Source organism: Sinohyriopsis cumingii, chromosome 5 (assembly GCF_028554795.1).
Source record: "Sinohyriopsis cumingii isolate HCF-2022 chromosome 5, ASM2855479v2, whole genome shotgun sequence".
Classification (NCBI taxonomy): domain Eukaryota; kingdom Metazoa; phylum Mollusca; class Bivalvia; order Unionida; family Unionidae; genus Sinohyriopsis; species Sinohyriopsis cumingii.
The window spans coordinates 10,978,606-10,994,569 of record NC_142965.1 but is presented as its reverse complement, the minus strand read 5'-3'; the positions used below and the strand labels follow the sequence as shown (position 1 = coordinate 10,994,569).

Genomic DNA, 15,964 nt, shown 5'->3' with positions numbered 1-15,964 from the left:
AAACAAGTTCATAATTTACTAAAACAAAGCCTGAGTGTTAAAAATATGTGGGCAAATTATGTTTGAAATAAGAAGTTTTGAATTTCGGAATCCAAATTTGGCTTCTGAAATTCGTGTGTAGAAAATTTGTCTGCTTATGATAATTTGTAGTTAGAGTCTAAGTTCCAAATTATTCTTCAAAATTTCATAAATTTTCCTTTTTCAACAATCACCTCTCTCATTTTTCCCGACTCAATCTTTTTCTGAGATCTTTATTCTACGGCTTAATCTTGACCCGTCCTTTCCTCTATCCTTTTTCCGTCTGCCCTCTTATCTTCCTACCCCTATCTGTCTCTGACTTGGAACCACGACGCTCTTTATATACAAGTTAGGCATGTGTAAGCATTCTGGTAAACAAGCATGGATTGGTGGGTATTGCAATCAATCAGCCATCCAAATTGACCATGCTGATGGAAAATGAAATCATGACAGTAATACACACTAATCCGTGTTTTAATTCTTCTAATTTAACATAATATTAAACAATATGATCAGTCATGACAAACCTACCCGAATATATTATTCCCATCTTCAAATGTTTGTGCAGGTAATTTAATTTTAAAATCTTGTATTGTTGTACAAAATATGCGAACGGGTAACGAGCATTTCGATGTTCGAGGGGATATCTCAAAATGGCTACACTCAACTATAGTCATACAATGTAAGACACATCACCCGATATTTTTGTTTAGTACTTAAACAAAAACAGTATGTGCTATGTCTTACATTGTAGTCATACAACATTTTGTGAGCTGATCAGAAGATATTAGAAGTAGCAGCATATCACTACATACATACATATAAGTAGATAGATGGGCATGCACACACATGCTAGATCTGGAGGGAGTTTGACCAAAATGCCTTTTTCCAGTAGTGGTACTGTACATTTCAATGTTACTGGACAGCAATGTTGCCGTTTTAAGTTAAATGAACCATACCTTTCAAGCTTCAACCATCTTTGAAAACAGAATCTGAATCTATCCATGACATACATAAATACTACATCCATGTTGGTTTGAATGTATGAAAGTGATTAATTAATGAATGTATATATAAGCAAATTGAAACATAATATGAATATCTTTGTATTGGGTGTACCACACCTGACAACGTTTATGTTGTCTAAATCACAATGTCAGTAAGTGTATAAAGTCTGACTTTCGTTACATGCTTATTATTCTAATCTGGAAACCAGTTGTATCTACATTTGCATATTCCACAGACATATGCATGAACTAAAAGAACCATGGATGCATGCACACACGCACACAAAGAGAAAAAAGAAACAAAATCTATAATTGATTTATTTTGTCAATTTATTTTGTGATCCACATTGTAATTTTCACTCATGTCTCAAAAACAGATTCATCTAATGTTGTATTAACACATGCATAACACGTATCAAAATACACATGTTGACCCAGATCTAGCATTACATAATCCACTTACTGATCAGGCTCTATCCTGTTTGGCAATATCCTAGTACAACCAACCAACATCTCAGACCCTGATTTGTTAGCACATTATGCTACAGACCAGACCCTGATTTGTTAGCACATTATGCTACAGACCAGACCCTGATTTGTTAGCACATTATGCTACAGACCAGACCCTGATTTGTTAGCACATTATGCTACAGACCAGACCCTGATTTGTTAGCACATTATACTACAGACCAGACCCCGATTTGTTAGCACATTATGCTACAGACCAGACCCCGATTTGTTAGCACATTATGCTACAGACCAGACCCCGATTTGTTAGCACATTATGCTACAGACCAGACCCCGATTTGTTAGCACATTATGCTACAGACCAGACCCCGATTTGTTAGCACATTATACTACAGACCAGACCCTGATTTGTTAGCACATTATGCTACAGACCAGACCCTGATTTGTTAGCACATTATGCTACATCTCAGACCCCGATTTGTTAGCACATTATGCTGCAGTAGATCAGGATCAACATTTTGTTATAATTTACAGTTTGGTGTTCATTAAATATGAACAAATAAATAACAGTAAACCACAAATTTACAAGAATTAAACAAGTTATTCACTGAATATTATCGACAATATATAGTGGACATCATCTGACGGATACCTGAGCCTAAGATCAGCCAGGGCCGGCTGGCTTGGTGTGTCCCTGGGCAAGGTACTTTACTCTAACTGCCTAAGCATTAAATAACCTACATGTGTTGTTGTGCCATATAACACCAAACCAAACCTAACCTGAGCTGAATACATTGTAACTATTAATATGTGTAATACTGTTAACAGACACAAAAATACCGCATTAGTAATCTTACAACATTTAAGCAACATTTACGATGAGGTGATGAAATCTCTCAAAGGTTGTATTACATGAATGATGTTAGTTAAAACAAAGTCATCTTAAATTATGTTATCTAAATGTGTAGAACATGCACATTGGAAAACAGTATAGGTGGGACCATGGTGGACTGAGTGGTCTAAGGCAATTGCCTTTACAGATCACTGACATCTCACATCTGTCCACATGGAATCAAACCATGGACTCAGCTAAAGTGGGTATGTGGGAAATCTGGGGGTCGGTAGTCCCTCCTGGGGTCTTCCAACTTCTTCCTCCACCAGATATGCTGGCCGGCATGAAACAACAGCCAACATGTGTTTCTTCTTTAAATGCATACACAACCAAGCAGCAGATAATGCGGTGGTTGATACAAGATTCTCCCAATTTAATAAACATCAAAAAATAAAAACTGCCAACATGTTTGCTGGGCTTAGCGGTGTTATTAGATGCAATCAGTTGACCAGTAAATAATGTCCACTTTATTAGCTGGTTAACTGATAGGGTATGAAATTGTGCATGCGTTCAGCTTAAATTTTTTTTTATAAAAGTGACTCATGACCATTGCAGGCCCACTGCACATAGTTATCTGGTTTTACATGTATATGGTGTTTGTTTATGAACTTGTTATTAATTTCCTATTTTTTATTAAAATATTTTACCGTTATGGAAAAGCAAGTTCACAAATGCCAAGTCGTTTTCTGCACTTTGTGCAATGATTAGTATAGTAGTTTTCACACGTTTCTTTCGATATTCACAAAATCTAAAGTAAAAGTTATATGCATGTTGAAAGCATGTGTTGATTGTTAATTATTCTTGCTGTAGTCATTCAAATGAATAAGCATACAAGTGTTAATTATTGAAAATTTACAATGGATAAATGTACACGTAAACACATATGAGAAAATTTTAGCAGTATGAAATTTGTACAGACACCATTCATAGAACCTGGAACATACTGGTGATGAACTGTACATGTGCTTTGTCTTTCTTAACCTAATTTTGCTGTTTATTTTTCCCATTGAAATTCAGACTCATAATGATCTATGACAAAATTATTGAATAGTTTAAATATGTATGCAATTTTTGCAATGAAATTACATGTATTACGAATTAACTTCAAACCCCGATGGTATGATATCAGATGGCAAGAAAACGGTGTTAATACTCTGTTCATGCTATATATTATATGTTTAATTCAGACACATGATCTGAGACAAAATTACTGAATATTTAAATCTGTGTGCAATTTTTCAATGGAATTACATGCATTATGGATGAAATGCATGCCATAACGGCACGATAGTAAACGGTGTTGATACCCTATTCATGATATACATTAGACGTGAATACATGTATATGTGCCAATAAGTTGTTCTCTGAAAAAAGGAAAATACTATCAAAACCCAGCATTAACATGACCCCGCTATTAACACGATCCAATTTTTTGGACCCCAATCATCACATTATAGTGGGGTTCCACTGTATATAAAATCTGTGATATTCAACTTCTAAACCAGCAAGTGGTTACCTATACATTTTTTATCTTTGTTAACATCATTCTCTTTTGCATGCCTTATTACTGTCTCCATGCATTTCATAATTTTATTATTTGTAATCCTTTATTTAAGCTGATCCCTGCTTCTAAACTATACACATTGCAATAAAGCTTTAAGGGAAAGGGAGCTAACTCATATTTTAAATAGCTCTTATAAGTATATAGAGTATTTTCAAGATCAGCTGATACATATACTTTTCTGCAATAATTTGGCTGATATGATTATATCTGAGTAATAAACAAGACATACCTTACGTACTTAAGTTGCCATTTTCTATTCTTAAAGTAACAACTTCTAGATGCTTGATTCAGTATGACTAAACAGCATTTGAAAGTTTCTCTGAGGTTTACATAAGTCACTGGCCACCATGTTTGCCATGTCACAGACTGGTCATTTAATTCTCATTCATTTCACAATAAAATTCCAAAATTGGGTTACAGTCAAACAATATATGTGAAAGCAGTCTATGAAAAATTACTCTGCAAAAATGGCAACTGAATGCCACTGTAACATTTTAAACATCATTTTAATAAAAATAATTCCTACAAGTTTCTGCTTCATTTGATTTATTACTCAAACATTACAATATGAACTAAATTATTACAGAAAAATACTAGTATTAGCTAATTGTAAGCATACTACAATGTGCAAAGACTCAATTAAAAATGCCTCAATTATTTCTGTAAATAAATGTTTAATGTGGTTTGTATGTAAAATAGAATCGGTTTAACTTTCACAACATACAGGGAAAATACCAACTGCATAGGAAATTGTAGAATGATACTTTGAACCTACATCAGTCTTTAATAACAAAGAGTTACAAAACGTATTGTCATTAGAAACCAATCTTTTTTCTTAAAATATGACAAACTCTGATTTTAAATTCAAAGTTTAAAATTAAACACTAACATCTATGACCACACTGCTGAATACTAACAACAACAGAATATATTATCTGCTATCTGATTTTAAATTCAAAGTTTAAAATTAAACACTAACATCTATGACCACACTGCTGAATACTAACAACAACAGAATACATTATCTGCTACCAAGATCTTGACACTCAAAAAATGAGTTGTTCTGTGAAACCAAGAAAGGTTAAACTTGTCAGAAACAAGGATTTTAAAACAGATTCAAACGGGAAACAAAATGAATTTTAAAAGTAAGCTGTATCAACTGTCACATCTTTAATGGATTTTTTTATAAAAAAAACTCATCAAGTAGACACTTGTGGCTTCTGATAACATAGCTGTGCATGGTCCAAGCACTTTTAAAAACGTGTGAAGTAGACAACTTAGTCCAAGCACTTTTATAAACTGGGCTAAGGTAATCATGAGCAGCGGTCTTAAAGAAAGAAAAAAATGTTGCGATATTGTGCTTATACTTGTGCAAATCCAAAACTGTAAGAAAATTTACAAGATTTATTAATGCAGCTGTTGACCTTAAGCATACTATATTTAATGATGTACACTCATACATTCAATGCCTCCTGCACAGTTTAAAACAACATAAACTTTACATTATGATATTGTTGATATGATGTCATGTTATATTTCAGCGTATCATAGCAATATGAACTTTGACACTGGATATAAATGACATGGTTGAAGTGATCTCATAGCGTGTCAGTCTAAAATCTTCGCTCACCAACACACACCTTTCTGTACTTGTACAAGAGTCTAGGATTTTCAGCGTGTACAAATTCGATCAACAGTTAAATGTTCACTCACCTATTCTATATGGACAATTAATGACAGGGTACTTTCTCCCCTACATTTCTATGTACTAACCTTACATGGAGATTGATGCTGAACAATAAGTAGTTTAAGATAGTGTACAGCAATCCATACATATTTTAAAGAAATATTGGAGTGCTTAAACCTTTGGCTAGTGCGAATTCATTTTTATCACATGACTACTATGTTATTTATGTTAATACACCCATAATTTTCATATATGTAATACATACGACATCATAAATGACACCATCACATCATACAAAGGAACAGCTTAAAGATTGAGACATCTGAATGTATTTCACAGTCATTTCACTAGACACTAATTTGTGGCTTGGTAAAATAAAATCAGAACTTTTATCGTGTAATAAACTGACTCTTACATTTGTAAATGAGATTCATGAAACCCAATGGATAATTAGAATCTTTTGCTTTCAGAATTGGAAATGAATCTTTATTTTCCAGGATTTTTATTTTTGTGGTTGGGCATACAATGGACATTTCATCAATGTTTACAGTCGTGGAGTGGAAGAGTGTTTTCACAAAAGAATCATAGTTCATTTAGTCGTAAAATTCATTGTCGGATGAACCATGAAATCAACAATATCGGTACCCAATGAAAAATCAAACATAAATGGTATGCTATGAAGAAACAGTGAATGCATAGTATTTCAAAATATCAAATTTTGAAGAAATTAAATATAACATTTTACAAGTAATCATATTCAAAGTAATATACAAAACAACAACAATATGCAAGTAATACATGAAGTTCCAATGTATTGTGGATAAAAAGGCACAGCAGCAAGATTTAAGTAAATTATCACTTTAAACAGATGCATGCAAAGTAAGCCCATTTCCTGATTCAGATCTTGAAATAACAGTGGACGGTTATCTTCTGGCAAATATGTACTTACAAACCACGTTAAAAAAACCCAAGGCAGAATTCAAAGCAGTCAAAAAGGCACTTTGTAAGATACATAAATTAACAAATTATATTCTGGAAGACAAAATTTATAGTGAAAGAATAAAACTATATATCATATATACTCGCTTATAAGACACATCCAACTGAAAACTACACAGACACAGATCTGCCATTACTTAATGTTCCTCCAGATCTTGGTCTTTGCAGTTTGTTAGGGGTAGTCACTACAACAAACAACATAGACCCTGATGTACTAGCGCATTATGCTATGGCAGATCAGGATCTTTGTTGTTTGCAGCTTGACTCGACTTGTTGATGAATACATATGGTAGCACAGTAAGCAATATTATGGTTACAGACCCACATTGTCAACATAGTTTAAAGACTTACTTTGCAAAGACTTTATAGAAACATCAAATCATTCCATCATTCTTTATATGTTTGAAAAACATCTCAACATGGTACACAATTGAAATTGTCTAAACTGACTCTCAGTTGTTTTTGAAGATAAATACTGCCAAAAAAGGTACAAACTTTAAGAAGTTTCATGATTTTATTGATTCATCATGATATTTGCATGTTAGGCAGAATTAATCTTTAATGGATAATTCAGCAGCAGAAATTCTTAAATATAAAAAAAAAAATCAGAACAGTACCTTCAATTGTGTAACAAACAGATTCAGAAAATTATCCAAATTCCTGATTTACAATGGCAGTTCGAACTAACATACGGATAAATTTAAATGCAATGAAGAAATTCAGGCCTGATATAAAGCTCTAAACTATAGATTATCCTGAAAAATTCCTTATTTCATACCTGAAGCACTTGAGTTACTTAATTCATATGCAAAGCACTCAAGGTACTTAACTCATACTTGAAGCACAGAGTTACTGAATTCATACCTGAAGCAATGAGTTACTGAATTCATACTCAAGGCATTCAAATTACTTAATTCACATTTGAAATGCTCATTTTAATTCACACTTGAAGCACACAAAAACCTAATTCATACTTGAATCAATGAATTACTTAATTCATACTCAAACCACTGGAGTTACTTAATCCATACTTGAAGCACTTCAGTTACTTCATTCATACCTGAAGCACTTGAGTTACTTAATTCATACCTAAAGCACTCGAGTTACGTAATCCATACTTGAAGCACTTCAGTTACTTAATTCATACCTGAAACACTTGTGTTACTTCATTCATACCTGAAGCACTTGAGTTACTTAATTCATACCTGAAGCACATGAGTTACTTAATTCATACGTGAAACACTTGGGTTACTTAATTCATACCTGAAGCACCTGGGTTACTTACTTCATACTTTAAGTATTCAACTTTAATTCATAAAGTGCATCTTCTATAACAACTCTACTAATTTCACTAATAATTTTGAGGTTACAAATTTTAATTTAAAATGTTTTGATAAGACAGAATATGCACAAAGCAAGACTTTTAAAACAGAATGACTAATGTGATCCAGCATGACAATTATTGGTGTGATATCACATTGTCAATGCAAAGTGAAATCATTGAAGTATGACACATTGTCAATGCAAAGTGAAATCTGTCGAAGTATGACACATTGTCAATGCAAAGTGCAATCCCAAGTATGTCACATTGTCAATGCAAAGTGAAATCTGTCGAAGTATGACACATTGTCAATGCAAAGTGAAATCACTGAAGTATGACACATTGTCAATGCAAAGTGAAATCATTGAAGTATGACACATTGTCAATGCAAAGTGAAATCTGTCGAAGTATGACACATTGTCAATGCAAAGTGCAATCCCAAGTATGTCGCATTGTCAATGCAAAGTGTAATCCATCGAAGTATGTCACATTGTCGATGCAAAACACAAGTCATCAAAGTATGACACATTGTCAATGCATAGTCCATCGAAGTACGACAACTGTCCAAACATGAACGCTGTCACTGATGCTGAAAGCCAGCCTCATAAAAACTACTGGTATCCATACAATATTCAATAATGCATGAACACTGTGAAATAAGTTTACACATTATAACAGCTTTATGAAAACTGAATACTGTCCACACACATAAACTGTGTTGATTTTCTACCAGTACTGACATGATTTAAATTATTATACTGCATATACTTAAATGTTAATCAGGTCCAACTGCAAGCAACATCAACCCTGAACTGCAGACACATAATGTGCCAGTAGATCAAAACCTACGTTGTTTTGATCTACTAATTAGACCCAGTATAGATCATGATCTCATAAGAAGAATTAAAATAAAACCCACAACAGTTTAAGATTCCACACTTAAGAAAAGGAGATTCTCTATGCGAAACTTCATAATTATGTTATACTTGTGTACTATTACTGATAGATGTCTTTCTTAACAAACAAGTCATTTTAGAGAAATTGTTTTAAAGGCATGGCTTTCGAGAAGTTGTAATAAAAAACGGACCATATTTGATGGCAGATTGGTATTATTTGTATAAACTGAAAGCCCTTCATACCAGAATGTTGTAATTTTTTTTAACTTGTTTTTGAAAATTCACCTAAAGCTCTTTCTTCTTTTAGCTGTGGAAGTCATATTTAATTTTATATAGGTATCATTTGTGTAAGTTTGAAAGCCCTTCATACGAGGATGCTGTCAAACTTGATTGAGTTCTTTTCAGTCATTTTTTGGAAGTTGTTTTTAAGGTTTTTCTATTTACTACAGTCATATTTGTAAGTGGAACAGTAGCATCTGCATAACTCTAAAAGCTCTAAATGTCAGGATGCCTCATGAATTTGGTCATATTCTTTTGTGCCATTTTGGAAAAGTCGTTTAAATATTTTTTGACTTTGAAAATGGTAGTCATATTTAACAGAGGATCAGCATCACCTTTTTATAATTGAAAACCCTTCATGCTAAGATGCCATCTATCAGATTTGGTCAAATTCTGTTCAATGGCTTATGAGACGTTGTTCAAGGGTTTATCTTTTTTTTAGGAATGGTGGCTAAATTGATGGTGAAACAAATCTAAAACCCAGAATGTGCCAGAACAATTTGTCAAACTTGGTCAAATTCAGTTGAGCAGTTTTTGAGAAGCGGTTGTTGGAAAGGTTTTTTCTTCTATTTTTAGCAATAGCAGCCATATTTGATGGCAGAACAACATAATTTCTGCAACTTCAAAGCCTTTTAAAGCCCCAATGCTGCTGTTGCATGCAAAAAGTCATATATGCCAAATCACCTAAATAATGCTGAATCTTTAAGGATATTAATGCTAAACATTGTTGGGTGCCTTAAAACCTAGTTAATATCAACAAATCATTACATTATGAGCCATGTAATTTCTCACTCGAACTGAGAAATTAGGCCATTTTGCACATGCATACAAATTAATCCGATGCTGATCCATGGATCAACGGATTTCAGTCAAAAGCTGGAACACAAGATTTGATAACATCATCGTTGTAAACAGTAGCAGCCAACACTATGCTATGTTGGATATGGTAGGTGACTATTATGTGATATACACTAGATTACTCTGTTCCAAGTAAAAATAAATTGTATACGAAATGAAGGAAAGAGATCAAGCATACTGTTTATATATGTGTTCAAACTTATTTAATTTCTATCTTCTTAGATCCACTTAAAAAAGCAGGCCTACTTTTCTTTCTTCCCTCTCGAATCATTTTGTTCATTATGTGCAAATGATATTACTTTTGGTGGACTTTATTAAAAAACTGGAATTACGAGTGACTTTGGCAACAGAATTAACAGGTGGCACCTCCTAATGCTAAATTGAATATTTAAACATCATTTCAACCTAGCATCTTGATTATTCCAAAGAATGGCTAATGTCAGATAATTTTTTTAACAAATCTTTTCCTAGATTGGAAGAATGGTGAAATTTATTAAAAATGGCAGCTATTGGCTTTGAGCAAGGATGTTCGCTGTCAACTTCAGTCAGATTCTGCATTTTCATTATATGTAATTTGATTTTTTTTCTTCTATTTTCAGCAATGGTAGTTAAATTTGATGGCAAACCAGCATCATTTACACAAACTGAAAGCCAGAACAGTTTCTGTCAAACCTGATCAAATTCTGTTTAGCAGTTTGTGGGATGTTGCTCACAAGTTTTTCTATTTTTAATAATTTCTGCAGCATTTGAAGGAGAATTAGCATCATTTGAACATACTGGATAATAAGCATAAATGCATATGATTGAAAATAGTCATGTGCGGGTTGTTTTATATGCACTTATCAATATGAAAAACAAACCAATAATATTGTAAAATTTTGATATTAAAGCATTAAAACCAGATTTTACAGCATGATCAAAGATATAAACATATTTTTGCTACTGAAATATCAGCACGACTGGGTGCTTTATGGTCAATATTACACACATTACTTTACGTATACACTTTATTTTCACACATGCCATTACTATTCAGATTTTTCAGTTTATTCCCATGATAAAAAGGTGGAAGGGTAAAATCAGGTACAATATATATTCCCACAAGTCAGTCTACTCCAATACTGGATGGAAAGTGTAAAGTCAGGTACAATATATATTCCCACAAGTCAGTCTACTCCAATACTGGATGGGAAGTGTAAAGTCAGGTACAACATATATTCCCACAAGTCAGTCTACTCCAATACTGGATGGAAAGTGTAAAGTCAGGTACAACATATATTCCCATATGTCAGCTCCAACTGCAAACTTCAGTTTGTTAGGAATAATCATTAGAACAAAAAACACAGAATCTGATCTGCTGGCACATTATGTGATGGCAGATCAGGGTCTATGTTGTTTGCAGTTAGACCTGACTTATAAGCAATTAATTCTGCATACAATCGTTGCTCAAACAATAGCCAACATGTGTTTCTTCTTTAACTGCATACACAAGCAGCAGACAATGCAGTGGTTGATAAAAGATTCTCACAGTTTAATAAACATCAAAAAACAAAAGCCGCCATGATGTGTGCTGGGCTTGGTGGTGTTATTAGACGCAATCAGTTGACCAGTAAATAATGTCCACTTTATTAGCTGGAAATTGAAAGGGTATGAAATTGTACATGTGTTCAGCTTTAAAAAATTGATAAAAGTGACTCGTGACCATTGCAGGCCTACTGCACTTAGTTCTCTGATTTTACATGGGTATGGTGTTTGTTTATAAACTCGTTATTAATTTCCTATTGTTTTATAAATATATTTTACCGTTATGAAAAAGCAAGCTCACAAACGCAAGTCATTCCCTGCACTTTGCGCAATGATTAGTATAGTAGTTTTCACATGTTTCTTTCGATATTCACAAAATCTGAAGTAAACGTTATATGCATGCTGAAAGCATGTGTTAATTGTTGATTATTCTTGCTGTAGTCGTTGTAAATTTGCAATGGATAAATGTACACGGAAACGCATATGAGAAAATTTTAGCAGTATGAAATTTGTACAGACACAGTTCATAGACCCTGGAACGTAATGAATTGTACATGTGCTTCATCTTTTTTAACCTAACTTTGCTGTTAATTTTTCCCATTGAATTCAAACACATAATGATGTGTGCCAAAAATACTGAATAGTTTAAGTATGTATGCAATTTTTGCAATGGAATTACATATATTATGGATTAATTGCAAGCCCCGACGGTACGATATCAGACAGCAAGTAAACGGTGTTGATACTCCAGGGATGGTCCTGGCTTTTAAAAAGCTGTCGCCAAAAAAATCGCCAACCTCCATATTTTGTCGCCAGAACAAGTAGTGTACATTTTTCCAAGTGTTAATTTAGTCTATTAATGTAACAGGCAATGAAAATTACAAAAGATGGGTTAGTTAATACTCTAATTACAACAAGCATTAACAAAATGATACAAAGTGTTACATGAAGATCCGTCACGATTTTAGGGCTGCCCACTTGTTGAATGCAGTTTCAGAGTCTAATTTTTCACATCTGTATATGCTGATCCTCATTAAATTCTCGAGAGATGAGATGCAGAGTTTATTTCTGATGTCAGTTTTTATGAGGTTCATCTTACTGAATCCACGTTCACAGTCTACAGTGCTGACAGGTCACACCAGTAGTCTCTCAGCAGCCCCCCCCCTTTTTGGCTAGCTTCACAAAGCTTGTAGTGAACTGCTTCCTAAATCCCAAGACTGATCACTGAATGCTGTATAAATTTTCTCGACAAGCAAAGTAGGATCTCCATTCCCACGAATGAAACTTACACGAGTCAACACCTGGCAATATTGGACCGTATATATAAGCATAAATTCACACCCAATTTAGGGATTCTTTCACTCCTGTATTTTGAGAAATAATTATTTTTAATTATGCAAAACTGTTTTTTTTTGTGCTATTTCTTGTTGTGGAGTTTAAGTCTCTGCAGCCGTAACACGGGATTGATGGCAAAAGAAAAAGATCAGTGAGTAAAATGCTGCACTGGCGACAGATATAATTGTGATTGAGATTTTTTCCATTTGCTTTGTATTTATACACAGTAGTCAGTACTTCATAGGTTATCAGTTTTCTATGAAGGTTCAGCAAAACTATTGTATTGGTATATGTAAAAAAACAAAAAATAACAGAAGGATTAGCCATTCAATTAATTGTATCTGTTCTATTCGCGTAGTCAGAAGTCGGTGTTGTAGGTATATTTCGGTAGCATGATTGACTTTATCACAGCATACAGTACTCAGCCCAGATGTCAGCATAAGCAGATTATGATGTAACAATGCACTGTAAAGATGGGGTTGTCAATACGAACAAGGATCGTTTGTGTAACAGATTGATTCCAATGCATTGCTTAGTCAAGTTTGTGGCTTCATTTCGTTCTTCCTTTTAATTTATCCAGTCCAAATCCATGATTGTATGTACAAATTAAATAACCAAAAAGTCTGTCGCCAAAAAAATCACCAGATGGGATATTTTTGTCGCCAATAAGGAAAAAAAATCGCAATTTGCGACATTGGCGAAGCCCAGGACGATCCCTGATACTCTCTTCATGCTGTATATTAGACATTGGGGAAAATAATTATTGAATACTGTAAATCAGTGTGCAATTTTTCAATGGAATTACATGCATTATAGATGAACTACATGCCACGATGGCACAACAGTAAACAGTGTTGATACTCTATTCATCATATACATTAGACATGAATACATGTATATGTGCCAATGAGTTGTTCTCTGATAAAAGTAAAATACTGTAAAACTCGGCATTAACGCGACCCCGATATTAATGCAATCCAATTTTTTGGACCCCAATTATCACGTTATGGTTGGGTTCCACTGTACAGATGTATCTTTAATCAGCAAGACTGACACTTTGATGAAATGGAAAAACACAGCACACATAAAAAGTATCACAGAAAAAAAGAATAAATTAGAAAAAATATTTACATAAATAAGTATTTCAGCCAAAGGACACAATAGCTGTACAAATTAACAAGAAATACAAAGTAATACGAGAAATTACTATGATAGCATGACAGCATAAAAACTGAACACATCTTCCAAGTCTTGAAGAATCTGTAAATACTACTATACAAATTTTGACACTATTTGCTTAATTTGTCTCATTTGATCATTTAAAGAAACTAACAGATCAATTCTTTTGGTGTTTGTAACGTTCCAGCTACCTATATACTATTAAAGCATGAAATGTATCATTCATGTTTTAAAAAAGAACAACAGGCATCTCCACTTCTGTTTTGATATAAAAATGGAAAACAAAACCCCATCAATGTCCAGTATGTATCAACATTTCAAAGATAAAATTCAGTATAGGTAAGTATTGGGTCATATTTGTATTTATAAAATGACTGCTTACTGTAATATTTATGCAATTTTTCATTGCTTACTTCTGAAACCAACTATTATTTCTGCCAGTTTGTATAAGAACAAATTCGTTATTTAATGACCACAGAGAATCTTATTTAAATGAATGAAAGAATCAATGTTTCTGAACATGCTTTATATTAAATTTGTTTCAGTCTAATATGCATCACACATTAGTAATTACTAAATTATACTTGTCATTAAAAATATATAGTTCACGAGGTTGTCAAACAAATTTTGTAAGAAATGAATATTGTTACTACATGTACTAGACATCTCTTATTCAAAACAGAGGCGGTGGTGCAATAGCCATCTCTTTAAACAGAAACAACCTACATATTTATCATCTTATAAGTATTTTTTAATTGAGTAATAATTATTGTAACAATATTCATTTTCAACCATTCTTATCCTGCAATTTTTATATCCTTTTTTCTTGTTAAGAATTTATGGTCACTGTCCCACCATTTCCTGTTATTTTTATTTGCCATTTTTCCTTTACAGCAGACCTCCACATCTGAATTGTCTGACTTATGTTTTAGTTATCTCCCTTACACTTCACTGCTTCCATTTTCTGCCTCTATCATCCCTTCCTTTTATATCACACTTGTCGCTCTATCACGAAAGATGAAGCACAACTCTGCCCTGACACACTGTTTCAAGCACAAATATTCCTCCATGCATGTGTAACTCAGTAACTTGCTTTCTTCACTGATCCAAAGTCATAGATGTCATCTGTCATATTCCGTAAACCTGACGAACTGCGACTTTGTGTGACATTAGTCCGCTGCACTGGTTCTGTCAGCCGTGCATCTTCTGGGCTGGTTTCTTCATCTGGCTCAAAATCATCCTCATAATGTCTGCAACAAAGTATGGAAACTATGTTTACACAGTCAAACCTTACTTTTGTGGGCTGTAGCTATTCTCAATCAACTGCATACAGAGCATAAATACAACAGACTGAATTTATTCATCATATGAAGCCAAGTCTACTGTCTTGACTTGGGCGTAATGCATGTCTTTAGAATTGATACACAGGTTCTCCAATCACCAAATTAGCTTTTCTTTCTCCTATCCCTTCATTTCAAACTGGCAGGCAATTTAAACTAAAATTTCCAATTTATTTCTTAACTGTTACTAATTTAATATCAGTGTTGTAAATATAAACTACATAACATTACTCTGTGCGTATGCATTCTTGGCATTACTGAAAGTTTCAAAGTAACACAAATGAGTAACAATGTCTTTGGCTTGAACATAGCTGAACAAAAATGGTTGTTTTATAGCAAAAGTTTTATAACATAAATTACAAGAGACCAAAGTGGGCATGACAGAGAGATCATGCCAAGCCATACAAATATTTATCATGAATCATTCAGTCAATTTTTTTGAATCTATAACCATGCAATGATTTTTATCTACCGTGTCATACTTTCAAAGTTTTCATAACTAAAAGCCATTTCATCAAACATGCCTGTTATTCAGTTGGTAACTAAAAGCCATTTCATCAAACTTGCCTGTTATTCAGCTGGTAACTAAAAGCCATT

At 33.5% G+C, this 15,964-nt stretch overlaps 1 protein-coding gene across 2 annotated transcripts in view; it reads right to left on the bottom strand.

Moving 5' to 3' along the window:
• Nucleotides 1-1,337: 1,337 nt before the first annotated feature.
• The window catches only part of LOC149798630 (serine/threonine-protein phosphatase 2A regulatory subunit B'' subunit beta-like), a 166,591-nt gene continuing 151,964 nt past the window's right edge, over nucleotides 1,338-15,964 (bottom strand). For both annotated transcript variants that reach the window (XM_089957463.1, XM_089957462.1), the window contains exon 13: nucleotides 1,338-15,277. In XM_089957463.1, the coding sequence (XP_089813589.1) occupies nucleotides 15,109-15,277 (169 nt within the window). In that variant the 3' untranslated portion in view covers nucleotides 1,338-15,108. The remainder of the gene's footprint in view (nucleotides 15,278-15,964) is intronic.